Here is a 21,172-nt window from a genome sequence, read left to right on the forward strand (position 1 = left end):
TTTCCTCCCAGCTCTTTCCCTCCACCTGCTTCTCCTAACTTCCTGAGTTTCTGGTTACACTATTGCAAAGGTCACCCTGGAACTTAAGTCCGGGGCAGCTCCAGTGAAGACTTTTGAGTGGAATAGTCCTTCCTTAAAAGGTTGTATCTTGTCATTTGGGAGGCTGCGACGGGAGGATCGCGGTTCGCCGACAGCCTCAGCTGCTACTTAGGTCCTTTGCAACTCAGTGAGACCTTGTTTCAAAATAAAGAATAAAATATAGGACCGGGGGTGTAGCTCAGAGGTAGAATGTCCCTGGGTTCCATCCCCAGTACTGAAAAACAAAACAAATAAACAACAACAACAACAACAACAAAAAACAGACCCTAGCCAGGCATGGTGCTGCCTGTAACCCCAGTACTTGGGAGGCTGAGACAGGAGGATATCAGGTTTGAGGACAGGCTTAGCAGTAGTGAGACTCACATTAACCTAGTTGGACACTGTTTCAAAATAAAAATAAAATAGGGCTGAGGGTAGGATGCTCCTGTATTTAGTCTCCAGTAACACACACACACACACACACACACACACACACACACACACACACATCTCTACATAATACCTAATGCAATGTCAATGTTAGGTAAATAGTTGTACTGTATTGTTTAGTGAATAACAGGGGAAATCGTCTGTGTACACTCAATACTAATCTGTCGCAATTTTTATTTTCCAACACTGGTTGGTTGGAGGAGGCCGGCTGTAAATATTTGGGTTATAAAACCTAACTCCGGGTGACTGCTCTGCTCGCGGCCTCCTCCTCCTCCGGCTAGGTCTGGGTGCGCTCCCATGGCCGGCCCAGGCCGGATTTTCTGAATTCCACCTGACTCTGCCAAGACCAAAATAGCTGCTGAGCATGTGACCTGGGCAGGCCTCGGGCTGCCCGGGTGCTGGGCGCGGAGGGGCCCTTCCTGGAGGCTGGCAGCCAGGGCGCCCGGAATGAGAGGCCAGAAGTCCAAGTCCAGGGTGCAGCCCTGTCTTTGAGGACGTGGCCAGAAGCTGGGGTTTATTTTTCTGGCTGTTTTGAGGAAATCAGGCCTCAGAGGCCTGCTGCCTGGAGACCTACTGTGTGCTGGGTTGGGGCTCTGACAAACACTTGGGGCTCTTGGAGTTCTGACCCCCACGTTAGGGAAAAGAAAGAACTCTCTAGAAGAGGGGTTGATATCTGGGTGCATGCGGGTGCAGGGGGAGGGGCCCGAAGCCCAGAGGCAGGAAGAGGAGTACCCCAGGAAGTTCCCACGGGGAGACGCCTCCCCTCCTTAATAGGAGGACCCCCCGCGGTGATAGAGGGATGACTGCTGAGCTCAATGTTAGGAGGAGGAGTGGGAGGGAAGGCGGGAAGAGCCCACCAGCTCTCAGGGTGGCACAGTTTCGGGTGGGAGAGAGGGCTCCTCTGCGGAGCTGCAGCTCATGAGGGGCCTCAAGGGGACGGAGCCAAGGTCTGAAGGAGAGAAACAGCTGGGTTTTTAGGTACCTGTGTGGGTGCCGCAGCTGCAAAGGCCCTGTGGTTGGCCGGTGAGGGGCCAGAGCCTGATGTGGGGAAGATAGAAGGAGAGGCCTGGGGCGCATCGGCCTCCCCAGCAGCAGCCTTGGCTGTGCGTTTCCTCCTTTCTGTGTTCTCTCCCTCAACCTCCTGGCCTCCTGTGCTTCTGGGACCCCGAGACATCCTAGCCAGGAGGCCTCAGACCACGGCATTCAGATGTGGGTTCCTCTCCTTGGCTGTAAAATGCAAACAGGCAGATAGCGGCTCCCTCCCCTCCTCCTCTCTCCAGACCAGACAAGGCTTGGCATCCTTGGCAACAGGCATACAGCAGGTGCTGGCTATTCAGTGGCAGAAAAGGGGCACGGTGGTGCACGCCTGTAACCCCAGTACTTGGGAGGTTGAGACAGGAGGATGGCAGGTTCGAGGACAGCCTCAGCAGTGTAGGGAGACTCAGTCACCTAGCGAGACCCTGTTTCAAAGCAAATAAATAAAACAGTAAGAGGGCAGGGTGTAGCTCCGTACGCTGTTCCTTGGTGCCATCCACAGTGACTTCCCCCCTAAAACACACACACATAGGGCTGGGCGCGGTGGCGTACGCCTGTAATCCCGCGCTTGTCAGGTGGAGACAGGAGGATCCCGCGGGTTCGAAGCCAGCCGCATTGGCTTAAGAGACCCTGTTTCCAACAACAACAACAAAAAAAAAACAGTATAAAATAGATCTGGGAGTGTAGCCCAGTGGTAGAAGGGCTTCCAGAAACCCCAGTACCACCAAAATAAAAAAACAAACAAACAAAAAAAAACATACACACATAAAAGTCACACACTCACACGCTGGCAGAATGATCAGCTGGTGCTCAGCGCCTGGCTCCAAGCCCATCAACAGACACACCCTTCGGGAGAACCGTTCCCGTCTTTATGCTTTTTTTTTTCTTTTTTTTGTGGTATTTGGGATGGAACCTAGGGACATTCTACCTTCAAGCTACACCCCCAGCCCTACTTTTTTAGTCTTTTTATTTTTATTTATCTTTTTATTTTAAATTTTTATTATATCTTTTATTATTTTATTTTATTTATTTATTTTTGGTGGTACTGTGGTTCCTGGAAACCCTTCTCCGTGCTACACTCCCAGACCTATTTTTTTTTTTTTTTTTTGGTGGTACTGGGGGTGGAACCCAGAGGCTTTCTACCTCCAGGCTACACTCCCAGACCCATTTTATATTTTATTTGGAAACAGGGTCTCACTAGGTTGCTGAGAGCCTCACTAAGTAGCTGAGGCTGGCTTCGAACCTGCGCCATCCTCCTGTCTCAGCCTCCCAAGCGCGGGGATTACAAGTGTGCGCCACCACGCCCAGCCAGACCTATTTTTTTAATATATATTTTATTTGGAAACAGGGTCTCTTAAACCAGTAGGGCTTAAACTGGCATCGAACCAGCGTGATCCTCCTGTCTCTGCCTCCCAAACACGGGGATTACAAGCGTGCGCTACCACGCCCGGTTATTATTTTATTTTTTATATAATTCGTTTTTATTTTTATCTTCTTTTTCAGTACTGAGGGTGGGCATTCTACCTCTGAGCTACATTCCCAGTTCTATTTATTATTCTTTATTTTGAAACCGGGTCTCACTGAGTTGCAGAGGGCCTCACTAAGTAGCTGAGGCTGGCTGCAAACCCAGATCCTCTTGTCAGCCTCCCAAATGCTGGGATTACAATCTTGTGCCACCAGGCCTGGCTTATCTTTATGCTTTTTGTGTGTGGGCCTGGGGCCTGAACCCAGGGGCATTCTACCTCTGAGCTACACCTCCAGCCCTATTTTATTTACTTATTTATTTATTGGCACTGGGGATGGAACCCAGAGGCTTTCTACCTCCAGGCTACACTCCCAGACCTATTTTATATTTTATTTGGAAACAGGGTCTCACTAAGTTGCTGAGAGCCTCACTAAGTAGCTGAGGCTGGCTTCGAACCTGCGCGATCCTCCCGTCTCAGCCTCCCAAGCGCGGGGATTACAAAGTTGCACCACCACGCCTGGTTATTTATTTATTTGTGGTACTGGGGACAGAACGTGGGGCATTCTGCCTCGGAGCTACACCCCAGCCCTATTTCATTTTGAAACAGGGTTTTCCTAACTTGCGGGGGCATGGTTCACTTGCCGTACCTGTGATCCTCCTGTTTCAGCCCCCCAAGTACCGGGATTTCAGGTGTGTGCCACCAAGCCCGGCAACTCTTCTGTTACAGGCAGGGAAACTGAGGCTGGGGAGGGCAGGGCGCCCAGGCTGCATCTCAGGCTCGGGCAAGCGCACCCACAGCCCCCTCGGGCTCCGGCCCGGAGGGAGGAGCCGCACGCGGGGCGGGTCAAGGCGCGGCCTCGGGCGGTCAGGGCCACCGGCGGGCCAGCGGCGGCTCCAGGAACCGCGAGCCGGGGCGGGGCTGGGGGCGGGGCGGGCCGCGCCGGGGACGCGCACGCTGAGCGGCGGGGGCGGGGCCAGGCCGGGTGCGCGCACGCTGAGCGGCGGGGCGGGGGCGGGGCCGAGGGCGCGCACGCTGAGCGGCAGGGCGGGGGCGGGGCCGGGGGCGCGCACGCTGAGCGGCTGGTCGGGGGCGGGGCGGGCCCGGGGGCGCGCACGCTGAGCGGTGGGGCGGGGGCGGGGCCGGGGGCGCGCACGCCGAGCAGCCGGGCGGGGGCGGGGGCGGGGCCAGGCCGGGGGCGCGCACGCTGAGCGGCGGGGCGGGGGCGGGCCCGGGGGCGCGCACGCTGAGCGACTGGTCGGGGGCGGAGCCAGGCCGGGGGCGCGCACGCTGAGCGGCAGGACGGGTGGGGCGGGGCCATACGCTGAGCGGCGGGGCGGGGGCGGGGCCAGGCCGGGGGCGCGCACGTTGAGCGGAGGGGCGGGGGCGGGCCGGGCCGGGGGCGCGCACGCTGAGCGGCGGGGCGGGTGGGGCGGGGCCAGGCCGGGGGCGCGCGCGCTGAGCGGCGGGGCGGGGCCGGGCCGGGGGCGCGCACGCCGGGCGGCCGGGCGGGGCGGGGCGGGGGCGCGCACGTTGAGCGGCGGGGCGGGGCCGGGGGCGCGCACGCTGAGCGGCGGGGCGGGGCGGGGCTTCCGTCCCGGGGCGGGGCGGGGCGGGGCGTGGCCATGGTCGGGCGGGGCGGGGCGAGGCGCGGCGGGAGCGGCGGCCGTCGGGGTGTCCGCCCAGTCCCATCGCCGGCGGGGCGGAGGCCGCCGATCCCGCCATGGAGCAGCCCAGGAAGGCGGTGGTGGTGACCGGTAGGCGGCGGGCGGCGGGCCGGGGAGGGGTCCCGGCCGCGGACCCGGCGTGCGGGGGGCGCCTGCGGCCGGGGCGGGGAGCGGGTCCGCAGCGGCCCGAGGCGCCCGGCCCCTCCCGGCCCCGGGGACAAAGGCCGGGCGGGGAGCGCGGGGTGACAGCGCGGGCGGGGTGACCCCGGGACCGGCCCCAGCTCCCCTCGGGGTCCGCGGCCGCGCTGCCCCCTGCCCTCGGCCGCCTCCTGGCGACCCTGGCCCGGGCCTCGGCTGGGCAGCCCGCCGGCCGCGGAGACCGGGCGACCCGCAACAGGTGTCCCGGGCCGCACGGGGCCAGCCACCTGCCTGGCCGGCGGAGCCCCCGTTATTTACTCTCCAGCTCACTAAGCAGGTGCCGGCGCGGACATTGTCCTTCCGTGAGATCGTTGTATCTTCATGCTATTCGTTTTGTAGAAAGGAAAACGAGGCGCACAGAGGTAATAACGCGCTTGTAAGTGGCTGAGCTGGGACTGCAGGAATCCACGGGGGAAGCCAGGCGCGGTGGCGCCTGTAATCCCCGTATCTGGGAGGCTGAGACAGGAGGATCGCACAGGTTCGAAGCCAGCCTCGGCCACTTAGTTAGACCCTGTCTCCCAGTAAAACATAGAACGATAGGTCAGGCGTGTAGCCCAGAGGTAGAAGACCCCTGGGCTCCATCCCCAACATCACAAAAAAGAAAGAAAGAAAAGAAAAGAGAAGGAAAGAAAGAAAAAAAAGAAAAGAAAAAGAAAAAAGGAATCCATGGGGAAGGAGGGAGTCAGCAGGTTCCTACCTGCTTTCCTTCCATAACATCACATGGATTGTGATTTGACTGGCCCGTATCTTTGGAGGTGTTTATTATATTTTATTTTTGTGGTGCTGGGGGTTGAACCCAGGGGCATTCTACCTCTGAGCTACACCCCCCACAGCTAGTTATGTGTGTATATACTTATGTCTGGTGGTACTGGGGATGAGACCCAGGGACATCCTACCTCCAAGCTACACCCCAGCTCTACTTTTTTATTCTTTATTTTGAAACAGGGTCTCACTAAGTTGCAGAGGGCCTCACTAAGTAGCTGAGGCTGGCTGTGAACCTGCGATCCTCTGGTCTTGGCCTCCCGAATCCTGGGATTGCACCACCACGCCTGGTTATTTATTTATTTCCACAGAGTTTCACTAACTTGCTGAGGGCCTCACTAAGTTGCTTAGGCTGGCCTCAAAGCTGCCATCCTCTGGCCTCAGCCTCCTAAATCCTGGGATTATAGGCGTGTGCCACCACGCCCAGCGCTGCTGTTTACGTTTTGGGCGGTGTGACCCAGAGACTAGAGGAGGGCTTCAGAGCCCGTGGCCTCGGCTCCTCCGCCTTCTCGGTGTGTCGCTGGGCACTTGACTCTGTTTCTTTGTGACTCAGTTTGTTCCTTGCCTAAAAGGGGACCTCGGGAGGCCAAACGCCAGGGTGCACGTGGGCCACTTAGCACAGCCCCAAGCCGCTGCCTCTGTGGGAGTCTGAGCTGTCAGGGAGCAGGGTGGCTGGGTAGTGTTTGGCAGGATGGCCTGGGAAAAACCCACACACAGCCAGGCTTAGCAACTTATAGAGGCCTTCAACAACTTAGTGAGACTCATTAAAAAAATAATAATAAAAATAAGGCCGGGCGTGGTGGCGCACGCTTGTAATCCCCGCGCTTGGGAGGCTGAGACAGGAGGATCTCACAGGTTGGAAGCCAGCTTCAGCTACTCAGGATCTCAGTAACTTAGTGAGATCCTGTTTCCAAATAAAGTATAAAATAGGTCTGGGAGTATAGCCCGGAGGTAGAAAAACCCCACCTCCAGAACCACAAAAAGAAAAAGAAAGAAAGAAATTAAAATAAAATAGGTCTGGGGGTGGGGCCCCTGGCTTTAATCTCCAGCAACACACACACACTCACACACACTTACTCTCTCTCTCTCTCACACACACACACACACACACACACACACACAACTATGGGTTGGAATAAGGATGACAGAGAAGAACATGGGGGTGTCATTTGAAGGCAGACAGGTGGCAGGGGGCCCTGAGGGCCACCACAGGACTCAGGACCAGGCCCCAGGCCTTTACAGGTGGTTTCTCCCAGGGGGAGACTGTGCCCCGGCCTGGCACTCTGGGTAACGCACTGCTCTTGGTGTTCTTTCAGGGTTCGGCCCTTTTGGGGAGCACACGGTGAATGCCAGCTGGATAGCAGTTCAGGTAACTCAGACCTGGGGGTAGGAGGCAGGCCTGCAGCCGGGCACTGGGCCCCGGAAGCGCTGGGCCTCTTGCGGGCAGGCTGCCTCTGTGCTGGCTATTCCTGGCACTTGACTTGTCCAGGTCCTCTCCGCCTGGCAGTTATCCTTGTGCCCACTTAACGGAGGTGGAAACTGAGGCGTTGCCCTAGACCCTGGCGAGGGGGCCACGGATATTGGGGGTGGGTGGTCCCTGCATGGGTTTAAATGTTGCTGGTTTCCAGGCAACATTGTTGCTTAGGTTGACTCCTGTTTTATCACGAATCACCCAAATATGATATCTTTCTTCTCCCTTACATCAGAAATCTTTTGCAAGCTAGATGTGGTGGCACACACCTGTAATCCCAGTACTTGGTAGGCCAAGGCAGGAAGATTTCAGGTTCAAGACCATCCTCAGCAACTTAGTGAGCCTCTCATCAACCTAGGGAAACCCTGTTTCAAAACAAAAAAGTAGCCAGGCGCGGTGGCGCACGCTTGTAATCCCAGTACTTGGGAGGCTGGGACATAAGGGATCACAGGTTCGAAGCCAGCCTCAGCAGTTTAGTGAGGCTGTCAGCAACTTAGTGAGACCCTGTTTTCAAATAAAATATGAAATAGGTCTGGAGGTGTAGCTTGGAGGTAGAATGCCTCTAGGTTCCTTCCCCAGTACCACAAAAATAAAAATAAAAAGGGCTGGGGTTGCCAGGCGTGGTGGCACATGCTTGTAATCCCAGTATTTGGGAGGCTGAGACTGGAGGATCGTGGTTTGAGGACAGCCTCAGCTACTACTTAGTGAGGCCCTTTGCAACGCAGTGAGACCCTGTTTCAAAAATAAATAGCCGGGCGTGGTGGCACACGCTTGTAATCCCCGCACTTGGAAGGCAGAGACAGGAGGATCGTGCAGGTTCAAAGCCAGCCGCGCGCTGGCTTAAGAGACCCTGTTTCCAAATAAAAATATAAAATAGGACTGGGAGTGTAGCCCGGAGGTAGAAGGGCTTCCAGGAACCCCAGTACCACAAAAAAAAAAAAAAAAGAAGAAGAATAAAAATAGGGCCGGGGGTGTCACTTGGAGGTAGAATGCCCCTGGGTTCCATCCCCAGTACCACAAAAAAATAAGTGAATGAATAAATAAATGAATAATAAAAAGCGCTGGGGTAGAGCTTAGAGTTGACTGCCCCTGGGTTGACACCTAAGTACCACTAAAAACAAAAACCAACCAACCAAAAAATCTTTTGCCTTTACTGAGAAAGCCTGGGAGCTGATTCTGGTGTCTAGACAACCCCAAGTTAATTCCCTGATGTGTTTTGGCAGGTGTTTCCGGGGCCTGGGAGACCAGATGGGGACCTGGGGGTGTTTTAACCTCATGGGAGGGGGGACGGCGACCCTCACTGTCAGTTCCCAGCAAGTTTGGGGGGGGGGTTCGCGCTGGGGAGGCAGGGAGGGGTGGGTGTCGGGAGCAGGGCAGTCAGCCCTGAACCTTCCTGGTTTCTTTGCCAGATGGAGCATTTGGAGAGAGACGGAGGGACAATAAGCAGGGAGAAAGGGAGAGATATTTTCCCCACGTATAAATCAGCCCATTAGCCGCCTGATTTAAAGGATTCCCTGTTTCCCACCGCCGACCCCTGGATTTAGAGAGAAATCCAGATTGAAATCTGAGCGCGTTGGTCCCCAGTTCCTCCCCCCTCAAAGTCTCAGCTGCTCCCCCCACCCCTTTTCTCCTCCGCCTCACTTTACGAGCGGGGATGGAGGGCCAGGGTCCCGGGACCCTGCAGATGGGAGCGTGTCCGGGGTCCTTCCTGCACACCCGCTCCCCGGAGCCCCAGACAAAAAGAAACAGCGTGTTTCTGAAGACTTGTGTGCCTGGCTTTGTGGGAGTTGCAGACAGGAGCCTTCACGGGGCTGAGTGGACACAAAGCCCAGTGTCTGAATTCCAGGCCCCAGACACTACGATCTGCATCTAAATAGGAGAAAATCAATTAAACAATCTTTGGAGATCCCTCTGAGCCCCGGGCTCGGGTGGTGGAGGATGGCGGCTTTTCATCCTGGGGGGGGGGGGGCACCCCTTTCCATGGGCTCCCAGCTCTTCCAACCAGACCCTCCATTTTCCACTCGGTGCCCAGAGTTTATGAAATAAGAAAGGATTCTCTACTGTTCCTCGTATGCCAACCTTCTCAGATCAGATCGTTACCCTTAAAAAAGCAACAATAGCCCGTGGTGGCGCACGCTTGTCATCCCCGCGCTTGGGGGCGGAGACAGGAGGATCTCACGGGTTCGAAGCCAGCCTCGCTGGCTTATGAGACCCTGTTTCCAAATAAAAAAATAAAATAGGTCTGGGAGTGTAGCCCGGAGGTAGAAGGGTTTCCAGGAACCCCAGTACCACAAAAACAAAACAAAACAGCCAGGCGTGGTGGTGCACGCTTGTAATCCCAGCACTAGGGAGGCTGAGAAAGGAGGATCCCAGTTTATGACAGCCTTAGCTACTTAGTGAGGCCCTCTGCAACTTAGTGAGACCCTGTTTCAAATAAACAATAAAAAAAATATAGGGCTGGGCATGTAGCTCAGTGGTAAATGCCCCTGGGTTCAATTTCCAGTAACACACACACACACACACACACACACACACACACACCCAAAAAAAGCAAACCTAAGCCGGGCATGGTGGCACATGCCTCATCCCAAGACTTGGGAGGCTGAAACAGGATCGCAGGTTTAAGGCCAGCTCAGCAATTTAGCTGGGTCCCTCAGCAACTTGGACCTTGTTTCAAAATAAAAAATAGAGGCCGGGCGTGGTGGCGCACGCTTGTAATCCCCACACTTGGGAGGCGGAGACAGGAGGATCACGCAGGTTCGAAGCCAGCCTCGCTGGCTTAGGAGTCCCTGTTTCTAAATAAAAATATAAAATAGGTCTGGGAGTGTAGCCTGGAGGTAGAAGGGCTTCCAGGAACCCCAGTACCACAATAAATAAATAAATAATTAAAAAATAGAGCCAGATATGTGACCCACACCAGTACTTGGGAGACTGAGACAGGAGGATTACAAGTTTGAGGCCAGTCTCAACAATATAGCAAAGTACTTCAGCAATGTAGACCCTCTTTTTTTTTTTGGTACTGAAAATTAAACCCAGAGGCGCTCTATGTTCAAGCTACAGGCTCAGCCCTTTTTTATTTACTTTCAAACAGTGTCAGCTGGTGGTGCATGCCTGTAATCTCAGTTCTTGGGAGGCTGAGACAGGTGGATGGCGGGGTCCTGTCAGGTACGCAGGCCAGACAAAGGCCTGCGTCTGTCCCAACCTGGACCCCCAGGCACTCCCCGCTGCTCTTTTTAAAATCGAGAAACAATTCAGCGCCACGAGCACACATCCGCCCTGACCCCAGCACCACTCGCCGGTGGGACGTTCCCAGACCAAGCCGGGGCTCCCCGCTCTGCCCCAGGGGCACCTCGTGTCCTGGGCTTGGTCATCACATGCAGGTGGTTTTTTTCTTTTTTTGAGGGGTTCTGGGGAACCCAGGGGTGCTCTGCCTCTGACCACTCTCAGCCCTTTTAGTTAGTTTGTTTGTTTTTGGTACTGGGGATGGAACCCAGGGGCACTGCACCTCCAAGCTACACCCCCAGTCCTATTTTTTTTAGTCCTTTTTAGTTTTTGAAACAAGATCCCACTGAGTTGCAAAGGGACTGGCCGGGCGTGGTGGCGCACGCTTGTAATCCCCACGCTTGGGAGGCAGAGACAGGAGGATCGCGCAGGTTCGAAGCCAGCATTGCTGGCTTAAGAGACCCTGTTTCCAAATAAAAAAATATAAAAAATAGGCCTGGGAGTGTAGCCCGGAGGTAGAAAGGTTTCCAGGAACCCCAGTACCACCAAAAAAAAAAAGAAAAGAAAAGAAAAGAGTAAAAAATAGGGCAGGGTGTAGTTTGGAGGTCGAATGCTCCTGGGTTCCATCCTCCCCAGTACCGCAAAAAAAAAAAAAAAAGAATAAAGTTGGTCTGGGAGTATAGCTCAGAGGTAGAATGCCCCTGGGTTCTAGCCCCAGTACTGCAATAAATAAATAAATAAATAACCTCACGCTCGGGAGGCTGAGGCAGGAGGATCACATGGGTTCAAAGCCAGCCTCAGCTACTTAGTGAGGCGCTCAGCAACTTAGTAAGACCCTGTTTCCAAATAAAATATAAAAAAAGGTCTGGGAGTATAGCCCGGAGGTAGAAAGCCTCTGGGTTCCACCCCCAGTACCACCAAAATAATAATAATAATAATAATAATAATAATAATAATATAAATAAATAGGGCTGGGGCTGGAGCTCAGAGGCAGAATGCCTCCAGGTTCAACCCCAGTACACGCCTCCAAGAAAAAAAAACATTAAAAATTTTTAACAAGGTCCCCGGCCTGGGACACAGTTCTGTTCATCCTGGTCTCTTAAGATATCTAAGATGCCATCTATAACCAGGAAGGGCCGCCACGGCTGCAGGGAGGCTTGAGCGGTGGCGCCCCGGCTGTTCCCTGGGCTCTATCCCTCGCACACGGGGGTCCCCGCGGGGCGGCGGGAGGCCGTGGGGTTGGGGTCTCCATGCGTGACCCTCAGGCGGCTGCGAGCCCTGCATGTGTTTGTGGGATTAGGGTGTTTGTGGGGCTTTGAAGTAAACGTTACTCTGTTAGATTTGCCTTCAGAATTCAGAGAAAAGGCAGATTCAGAAAAAGAATCCCCCCAAATTGAGGCAGAATTGAAATTGGAATCTGGGTGCCCAGCTTTCACAGATGAGGAGCGCGGCCGCAGCGCCCGTGTGCCAGGCCTGGGAGCGAGGCGAGCCGGGCGTCTCGGTGCTGTGCTCTCCTTTACTTACGTGCGGCTGGGGCCTGGGCTCCGCGCCCTCCGCCACTGAGCTGTGTCCCCGGCCCTTCTTATTTTTGAGACGGAGTTTCCCTGACTGGTCAGGCTGGCCCCAACCTGCTATCCTCCTGCCTCAGCTTCCTGAGTTGCTGGGATGATAGGTGTACACCGCATCTTGGAAAAGCTTTTTTTTTTTTTTTTGGTGGTACTGGGGTTCCTGGAAGCCCTTCTGCCTCCGGGCCACACTCCCAGACCTATTTTTTTATATATATTTTTATTTGGATACAATCTCTTAAGCCAGCGAGGCTGCCTTCGAACCTGCGCGATCCTCCTGTCCTCGCCTCCCAAGCGCGGGGATGACAAGCGTGCGCCACCACGCCCGGGCCCAGCCCTTTTTAATTTTAATTTTTTTCTGGTTTTTTTTTTTTTTGGTGCTGAGGACTCAACCCAGGAACATTCTACCTAGAAACTACAATCCCAGCCAATTTTATTTTTATTTTTAAACAGGATCTCGCTAAGTTGAGTTTCTCACTACTTGCTGAGGCTGTACTTGAACCTGAGACCCTCCTGTCTCAGCCTCCCAAGTACTAGGCTTACAGGTGTGTGCCACCATGCCCGATTTATTTATTTATTTATTTATTTATTTATTTATGTTTATTTTATTTTTTTGCGGGTCTGGGGATGGAACCCAGGGGCATTCGACCTCCGAGCTACACCCCCTGCCCTACTTTTTCTTTATTTTGAGACAGGGTCTCACTAAGTTGCGGAGGGCCTCATTAAGTAGCTGAGGCTGTCTGCGAACCGTAATCCTCCAGTCTCAGCCTCCCGAATGCTGGGATTACAAGCGTGCGCCACCAGGACTGGCCCCTTTTTTTTTTTTTTTTTTGGAAACACTAAGTTGTTGAGGCTGGCCTTAAACTGCGATCCTCCTGCCTTAGCCTCCCAAATAGTGGGATCACAGGTGTGCACCACCATGCCAGGCTTTATTTTTATTCTAAGACATGGTTTCTATAAATTTTTTGCAGTACTGGGGGTTGAACCCAGCCCTATTTTTCTTCTTTATTTTGAAACAGGGTCTAAGTTGCTGAGGGCCCCGCTAAGTAGCTGAGGCTGGCCACAAACCCATGATCCTCCTGTCTCAGCCTCCCAAGTCCTGGGACTGCGAGCGTGCGCCACCACGCCCGGCTAAATTTTTGAGACTCTTGCTAAATTGCTGAGGCTGTCCTCTAATTCCAGCTCTTGTCTCAGTCTCCTGAGTACTGAGATCACAGTGAGCCTCACAGTGAGCCCTGCCATGCCCGGCTCCTGCCTGTCTTAAACACAGGTTTCCATCCTGATTTCAAAAGCAGTAGCTGTCAGCCGGGCGTGGTGGCGCACGCTGGTCATCCCCGCGCTTGGGAGGCGGAGACAGGAGGATCGCGCAGGTTCGAAGCCAGCCGCGAGTGTTGGCTCAGGAGACCCTGTTTCCAAATATAAAAATGTAAAAATAGGTCTGGGAGTGTAGCCCGGAGGTAGAAGGGCTTCCAGGAACCCCAGTACCACCAAAAAAAAAAAAAAAAAAAAAAAAAAACCCAACCAAACAAAAACAAAAAATAAAAACAAAAGCAGTAGCTGTCAACATGGGACTCGAGACATTCCCTTGAGCTCATGCTGGCAAAAGCAGATGCAGGTGTAGACCTTTCTGATCTTGTAAAACATGACTTGGAGCCGGCCGCAGTGGCACACGCTGGTAATCCCAGCATTTGGGAGGCTGAGACAGGAGGATCACGGTTCGTGAACAGCCTCAGCTACTTAGCGAGGCCCTCTGCAACTCAGTGAGACCCTGTTTCAAAATAAAGAATAAAAAATAGAGCTGGGGTTATAGCTCGGGGGTACAGTGCCCCTGGGTTCCATCCCCAGACCCGAGATAAATAAATAAACAAATAAGCAAAAAATAAAAAAAGAATAAAGAATAGAGCTGGGGGTGTAGCTTGGAGGTACAATGCCCCTGGGTTCCATCTGCAGTACCACAAAAAAAAAAAAAAAAAAAAAAAAGACTTGGTTTAAAAAGTCAAACTCAATTCCAGTGACTTGGGAAGTTAGGGGCGAGGCCAGCTCCCCGGGAATTTAGCCAGACCCTGTGTCTTGGGAGGTTGAGACAGAAGGATCACGGGTTTGTAGACAGCCTCAGCAACTAGTTGAGACTTTCATCAACCTGGCGACCCTGTTTGTTTCTAAATAAAAATAAAATAGGGCTGGGGGTGTAGCTCGGAAGTAGAATGTTCGTGGGCTCAATCCCCAGTACCACTAAAAAGAAAAAAAAGAAAGAGAAATGAAAAGGGCTCGGGGTACAGCTTAGAGGCAGACGCCCCTGGGTTCAAATCCTAATAAAATTCAGCCAGGGCTCGCGCGGCCTGCCGCGCCGTTCCTCCGATGGCCAGCAGGTGGCGCCCGCTCGTCGCCGCTCAGACCTGGGAATCCCGCAGGTCAGCCCGCAGCATCCTTTTTTCCCACCCTGGTTCTGGGACCGACCTCAGGTTCACGGCGGGCAAAGGCTCTACCACGGTGCCATGCCCCCAGCCCTGTACTTCTCTATCTTTTTTATTTTTGAGACAGGCTCTCGCCAAGTGGCCCGAGCTGGCTTCAAGTTTCTGGGTCCCCTCCTGAGTAGGGGACCAGAGGTGGGTGCTACCACTTCTGGCTTCAGTCCTGTATTAGTGAGGCCTTTTGCAACTCAGTGAGACCCTGCTTCAAAATAAAGAATAAAAAAACCAGGCTGAGAATATAGCTCAGAGGTGGAATGCCCCTGGGTTCAATCCCCAGCACCACCCCCAAAATAATAATAATAATAATAATAATAATAATAATAATAATAATAATTACTTGTGTTTTGTGTCATTTGACTTATTTTTGTTTTTATTTTTTATTATTTTTAAAATTTTGTGTGTGGTACCGGAAATTGAACCCAGGGGCATTCTATTTTCAAGTTATACCCCCAGCCCTTTCTGTTTTTATTTATTTATTTATTTATTTTTGGTGGTACTGGGGTTCCTGGAAGCCCTTCTACCTCTGGGCTACACTCCCAGACCTATTTTTACATTTTTTAAATTTGGAAACAGGGTCTCCTAAGCCAGGGTGCGTGCTTCGAACCTGCGCGATCCTCCTGTCTCTGCCTCCCAAACGCGGGGATTACAAGCGTGCGCCACCACGCCCGGCTCTATTTTTTATTTTTAAAATTTTATTATTATTATTTTTTTTTTTTTGGTGGTAACTGGGGGTGGAATCCAGGGGTTTTCTGCCTCCAGGCTATAATCCCAGACCTATTTTACATTTTATTTGGAAACAGGGTCTCACTAAGTTGCCGAGGGTGGTGATTTTATAAGTGTGCACCACCACGCCCGGCTTTCTAGTTTTTATTTTGAGACAGGGCCTCGCTAAGTTGCTGAGGCTGGCTTCGTACCTGTGACACTCCTGCCTCAGCCTCCCAAGTACTGGAAACACAAGCATGTGCCACCACGCCTGGTATTTGATCTGTGTGTAAGGGACAGAGCTCAGTAGGCCTCTGGCGTGGCCCATTTTCTGTTGATGTAACACAGTGCTATTGACCGAGAGTGTTATGAAGCAAAGAAGTCTCTTTTGGCTTATGGCTCTGGTCCGAGGGCAGAGGGCAGAGGGCAGAGCTGGTGGCGGCCTTCTTGCTGGCAGAGCCCTGAGGTCAGGAGAGGGCACTGCATGGTGAGAGCCGGGGCAGAAGGACCTGCCAAAGATGGGGCTAGGGCCGCGCTCTGCAGACGGCCATGCGACCTGGGTCACATGAGTGGGTAACAGATTAGCTCGCTCTGGAGCAGAACCCAGGTCATCAGCAACTTCCTGTGTGTGTGTGTGTGTGTGTGTGTGTGTGTGTGTGGTGCTGGGGATGGAACCCGGGGGCATTTGACCTCCGAGCTACAGCCCCTGCCCTATTTTTTTATTCTTTATTTTGAAACCGGGTCTCACTGAGTTGCAGAGGGCCTCGCTAAGTAGCTGAGGCTGGCCGCGAACCCCGGTCCTCCTGTCACCGCCTCCCAAATCCTGGGATTACAAGCGTGCGCCACCACGCCCGGCTTCCTCATGGCTTTCTTAAAGCCCCTCAGCCTGAGATGGCTGGGGCTCCCTAGAGAGTTGGGTCCATTTGTAAAAATCCACTAAGAATCAGCTGTGCACTACGCACCAAGTCTAAAAGAGATTCCCACCACGTACAGCAAAGGTACGCTGGAGTGTAGCTTAGAGCTAGAACAGCCCTGAATTCAGTCCCCAGTACTGCAAAATAACAGTAATAATGACAGCGATGATGGCAAAAGGCAGGCAGGGTGGTGCATACCTGTAACCCCACTACTCGGGAGGCTGAGACCGGACGATCACAGATTCAAGGCCAGCCTCAGCTACGTAATGAGACCCGATTTCATTTCTTTTCTTTTTTTTTTTTTTTTTTGTGTGTGTGGTACTGGGGTTCCTGGAAGCCCTTCTACCTTCGGGATACACTCCCAGACCTGTTTTATACTTTTTATTTGGAAACAGGGTCTCCTAAGACAGCGCTGCTGGCTTCGAACCTGCGTGACCCTCCCGTCTCTGCCTCCCAAGCGCGGGGATTACAAGCGTGCGCCACCACGCCCGGCAATGCGACCCTATTTCAAAATTAAAAACATAAAAATAAAAAGGGCTGAGGGTATAGCTTGGAGGTGGACCGCTCCTGGGTTCCGTCCCCAGAGAGACGCAGAGGCGTTGGGGGCCGTGGCCCCAGCCCTGTGCTCCCAAGGCAGAGCCCACACCCGTCTGTCTGCAGACCCCCGCTTCCCTCTTGCAGGAGCTCGAGAAGCTGGGCCTTGGCGACAGCGTGGACCTGCACATCTACGAGATCCCCGTGGAGTACCAGACGGTGCAGAGGCTCATCCCGGCCCTGTGGGAGAAGCACAGCCCCCTGGTGAGCAGCGGCGGGGCTTCCTCACCAGGACTCCTGGGCCGTGGCCTCCTGGTCCCACCCGGGGACCAGTGCTGGGATACGTTTCTCTGGGTTTCTCTGGCGATGGGAGGAAAGACGGAGATGTGGGGCTGCATGGAGCCTGGTGCCTTCCCTCCGGAGGTTAGCTTCAGGGAGAATGTGCTTGGCTATAGGTGGCTTTCCCGGGCAGCTCAGCAGTTACTGTTTACCAGACATGCAGGAGGGCCTGCGTTTCATGCCCAGCATGGGAGGAAGGAAGGGAACACATCTCAATCTAACTTGCACAAAAAGAAAACCATTGAGCCGGCCGCGGTGGCACGCACTTGTAATCCCAGCATTCGGGAGGCTGAGACCGGAGGATCGCGGTTCGCGGACAGCCTCAGCTACTTAGTGAGGCCCTCTGCAACTCAGGGAGACCCGGTTTCAAAAGAAAGAATAAAACATAGGGCAGGGGGTGTAGCCCGGAGGTCGAATGCCCCTGGGTTCCATCCGCAGTACCGCCAAGAAAGAACGAAAGAAAGAGAGAGAGAAAGAAAGAAAGAAGAAAGAAAAGCATTGGTAGTTCAGGTGCAGCGTGATCCGGGCACGCTGGACGCAGAGCGCCTTTCCTCAGATAATTTCCCCTTCAGTGTCCATGGCTGCTTCTCACTGGTCAGCTTGGATCACACTGGTCCCCGAGCCAATCGCTGTGGTGCTGGAGAGAAAGGACTGCTCTGATTTGCCAAGCCACAGTCACATCTCACTCCAGTGGGGGGGGCATCAGCTTTCTCCAGTCCCGAGTGAGGAAGGGGCGTGGGGAGCCGGCCGAGCCTCCTGCCTTAGCCCCCCAGGCGCTGGGGTTAGGGGTGCTCACCGCCGAGCCTGGCCTTGTCTTAGATATTTTAACAGTCGCATAATAATTCATAATTTACGTACCTGCACCCCCGTGAGTGGCTAGTCCAGTTGTTTTTGTGTAACGGCAAAGAAAGCCGCAATCGACACCCTTGCGCGTCTCCCTCGGCCTGTTCCAGCAGCAGAGGTCAGAAACGGTGTAAGCTCGGCAGGGCCGCGAGGGGGCGCTGGCTCAGGCCGCCCGTCTGTCTGCAGCTGGTGGTGCACGTGGGGGTGTCGGGCATGGCGACCACGGTCACGCTGGAGAAGTGCGGGCACAACAACGGCTACAGGGGGCTGGACAACTGCCGCTTCTGCCCTGGCTCCCACCGCTGCGTGGAAGACGGGCCCGAGTGCATCGACTCCATCATCGACATGGACGCCGTGTGCCGGAGAGTCGCCATGCTGGGGCTGGACGTGTCGGTGACCATCTCGCAGGATGCCGGCAGGTGGGCGCCTGGGCACCGGGGGTGGGTGTGGGCAGGGGCTCCTTCCGCGGCCCGCCGGCAGGCAGGCCGGCTGACAGGGCCTGCGGGGCAGGACGCTGGTGGTGTGCGGGGCCCAGAGCTAATGGTATCTGTCCGTCTCTGTATCCTGAGGCTGCTCACCTGCAGGCTCAACCAATCACAGGTCAGAGGTATTCACAAAAGCCAGGCTTGGCGGCGCACCCTTGTCATCCCAGCTTGCGGGAGGATCGCGGTTCGCGGCCAGCCTCAGCTACTCAGCGAGGCCCTTTGGAACTCAGTGAGACCCTGTTTCAAAATAAAGAATAAAAAATAGGGCTGGGGGAGTAGCTTAGAGGTAGAATGCCCCTGGGTTCCATCCTCAGAATAATAATAATAATAATAATAATAATAATGATTAGTTTAATTAAATAAAACTCGAGTCGGGCATGGCGGCGCACGCTTGTAATCCCCGGGCTTGGGAGGCGGAGACAGGCGCAGGTTCGAAGCCAGCCGCGCTGGCTTAAGAGACCCTGTTTCCAAATAAAAAAAATATAAAATAGGTCTGGGAGTGTGGCCCGGAGGTAGAAGGGTTTCCAGGAACCCTAGTACCACCAAAAACAAAAACAAAAACAAAACAAAAAGACTGGAAGTGCCAGGTTGAGCACTGCGCAGTTACGGTTCCTCCTGCCTGCCTGGGGAGGAGGTACCGGGTCTCGGTTCCGCCAACTCCACCCCCTCTGCCTGCTTCTCCACGTCGCGCCAGCATTTGCCGTCCCCGGGGTTTTTTGCTTTGTGCCTCGGTCCTGGGGTGTCTGGGAGGCTGCTGACCGCCCTGACCCGCCTCGTTCTCCTCCGCCCCGCGCCGCGGGCTAGGTACCTGTGTGACTTCGCCTACTACACCTCTCTGTACCAGAGTCACGGCCGGTCGGCCTTTGTCCACGTGCCCCCCCTGGGCAAGCCGTACAACGCGGACCAGCTGGGCAGGGCGCTGCGGGCCATCATCGAGGAGATGCTGAGCCTCCTGGAGCAGGCGGAGGGCCAGGTCAGCTACTGCCACCCGCACTGAGCCGCGGCCATCGCAGGAAGACTGGCCCGCTCCTCCGCAGGGAGCCGGCGGAGCCCGCGCAGGTGGCCAAGGTTTCTTCTCTTTCTCCACGTTTTCGGAACACGTCGGTCCCGATGTCCACGACGGTCTCCATGCCAGCTTCGTAGGCAAGGACTCCAAGCATCCGCGCGGCCGGCGACGGGTTTTTCTCAGATTTAAGTCTCACGGAGAGTCTGAGCCCAATTCCGCGCGCCGGGCCGTGCCCACGCCGACCTGCTGCCTTCCGTCCTTTTGAAAACCCGCGGACAGGAAGTTACGGCCCCTTCGTTAAGACCTTGGCTCAGCCGACGGCGAAAGCATCTCTGGTTTCCCAGGCCCTCTTTTGCCTCCGGCCCTGGGAATCTGGCTAAAGACTCCACACCTTAATTTTGAGGCCCGAGGCCCCGCTCTGAAGACCAGGGGTGGCCGAGTTCGGCCGAGTTCGGCAAGTCCCGGCATGTCTGCAGGAGCCGGCGGCTTCCTCTGTGCACGGTTTTTGGAGACTGGCCCAGGTTTGGGGAGTAAATCTTTATCTCTCTCCCGGCCGACTTTGAACTTCTCTCAAGAGGAACCCTATCCTGCTGGACCTTGACACCGTCCAGAAGCAGAGTGGGGAGCTGGGGTCACAGCAGCCGCCCAGGAGCCGGCGTGGGGAGCGGCACTTTTGGGGAAAAGGATTTTTTTTCTTTTTTGGGGGGTGGGGGGAGGAAATGTGGTTTAGTGTTTCTCCTGAGTAACGCTATCCGGGTTCTGATTTCTTATAGAATCCTATCCTTGTCCACCCGACATCCTGTTTTTAAGATACCTGAGATTTTCTGGTGCTGGGAATTGAACCCAGGGGAATTCCACCTCCCAGCTACACCTCCAACCCTATTTTATTTTATTTTTATATTGTTGAGATGGAATTAATTTTTATTTTGAAATAGGGTCTCACTAAGTGGCTGAGGGCCTCACTGCATTGCTGAGGCTGGCCTCAACCCTGCGATCCTCCTGTCTCAGCCTCCCACGTACTGGGATTACAGGTGTGCAGCCACCACGCTCAGCAACACCTGATATTTTGTTCCGTTTCCTTCAACATCTGCTGCTCCCCCCACCTGCGCGTCACTGTCCAGGAGCCTGGCGGGCGGGCTTCTCTAAGATGAACCCCGAGTCTTCTCTGGAAGAGCAGGTAGCCGGCTGCGTGGCGGAGAGGCTGGCCCATTAGGACTCCACCGTGCCCCCGTTGGCGACGCTGCTCCCGGCCCAGCCCCGGGTCTCCCCGATCCCAGCACGTGTCACCTGGCCTGCAGGTGGGCTTCTGCGGACAGAAGCCATGGCTCTTTAAACACGTGGAGCGCAAGTCTTGGGGCCGCTGGGTCCTACTCAGGCTGACGCCGGGCTCCAGCTCTGCCTTTGCAGGGTCCAGGCGGGCGAGGGCGGGGAGGCGCCGAGCCGGCCTCGCCCCAGCGCTGCGGGCGCGCGCTCTGGTGGCCGAGCCCCCGGGAGACACGACGTGCTGTGTGCGCGCGGGGCCCAGCCACCCGGGCAGCACTGGGCTTGTTTTTATTTACTCAGCCGCCATTAAACGCCCCCCCACGCCCTGCCAGCCTTGCCCCTGGGTTGTTTTTCTTGTTGTTGTTTTTCTTGTTGCTTTTTCTTGTGGCGGGACCCAGGGTTCTCTCCGTGGTGTGCCTAGCCTCATCTGTTGCTCCTGGACAAAATGGCCAGGAGTGAGAAGGGCGGACCGGGCGCCTGGCCGCGTCGCTCTCCCCGGTCTCGGTGGGGGGCGGCTGCACCTCCAGGAAGGGGCGGCTCGTGGAAGGGAGGTCGGCGGGAAGCTGAGCGATTGGTGAGGAGGCCGGCGGGGGAGGAGAAGGTGTTGGGGGGTCCTGCAGGAAACAGCTGGGGCCCCTCAGGGGGTGCTGAGCTGGGGGCGGTGATCACGGCATGTGATGCCCCCCCCCCCGGGTCTCTCTCTG

The 21,172-nt window shown here is 55.0% G+C and overlaps 1 protein-coding gene across 2 annotated transcripts; it reads left to right on the plus strand.

The window, feature by feature from the left end:
• Positions 1-4,749: 4,749 nt before the first annotated feature.
• PGPEP1 (pyroglutamyl-peptidase I) lies at positions 4,750-19,196 on the plus strand (the record flags this gene model as incomplete). 2 transcript variants are annotated; one of them, XM_080715303.1, is made up of 5 exons in its annotated part: positions 4,750-4,783; positions 6,970-7,022; positions 16,680-16,811; positions 17,901-18,133; positions 19,004-19,196. In XM_080715303.1, the coding sequence occupies 5 exons, from the start codon at positions 4,750-4,752 to the stop codon at positions 19,194-19,196; spliced, it is 645 nt and encodes a 214-aa protein (XP_080571429.1). The 2 variants fall into 2 exon arrangements, with proteins under 2 accessions (XP_080571429.1, XP_080571430.1); XM_080715304.1 differs by having other exon boundaries at positions 16,680-16,796.
• Positions 19,197-21,172: the final 1,976 nt, after the last annotated feature.

The sequence above is a fragment of the Muscardinus avellanarius genome (genome assembly GCF_963383645.1).
Source record: "Muscardinus avellanarius genome assembly, chromosome: 18".
In the NCBI taxonomy this organism is placed as follows: Eukaryota; Metazoa; Chordata; class Mammalia; order Rodentia; family Gliridae; genus Muscardinus; species Muscardinus avellanarius.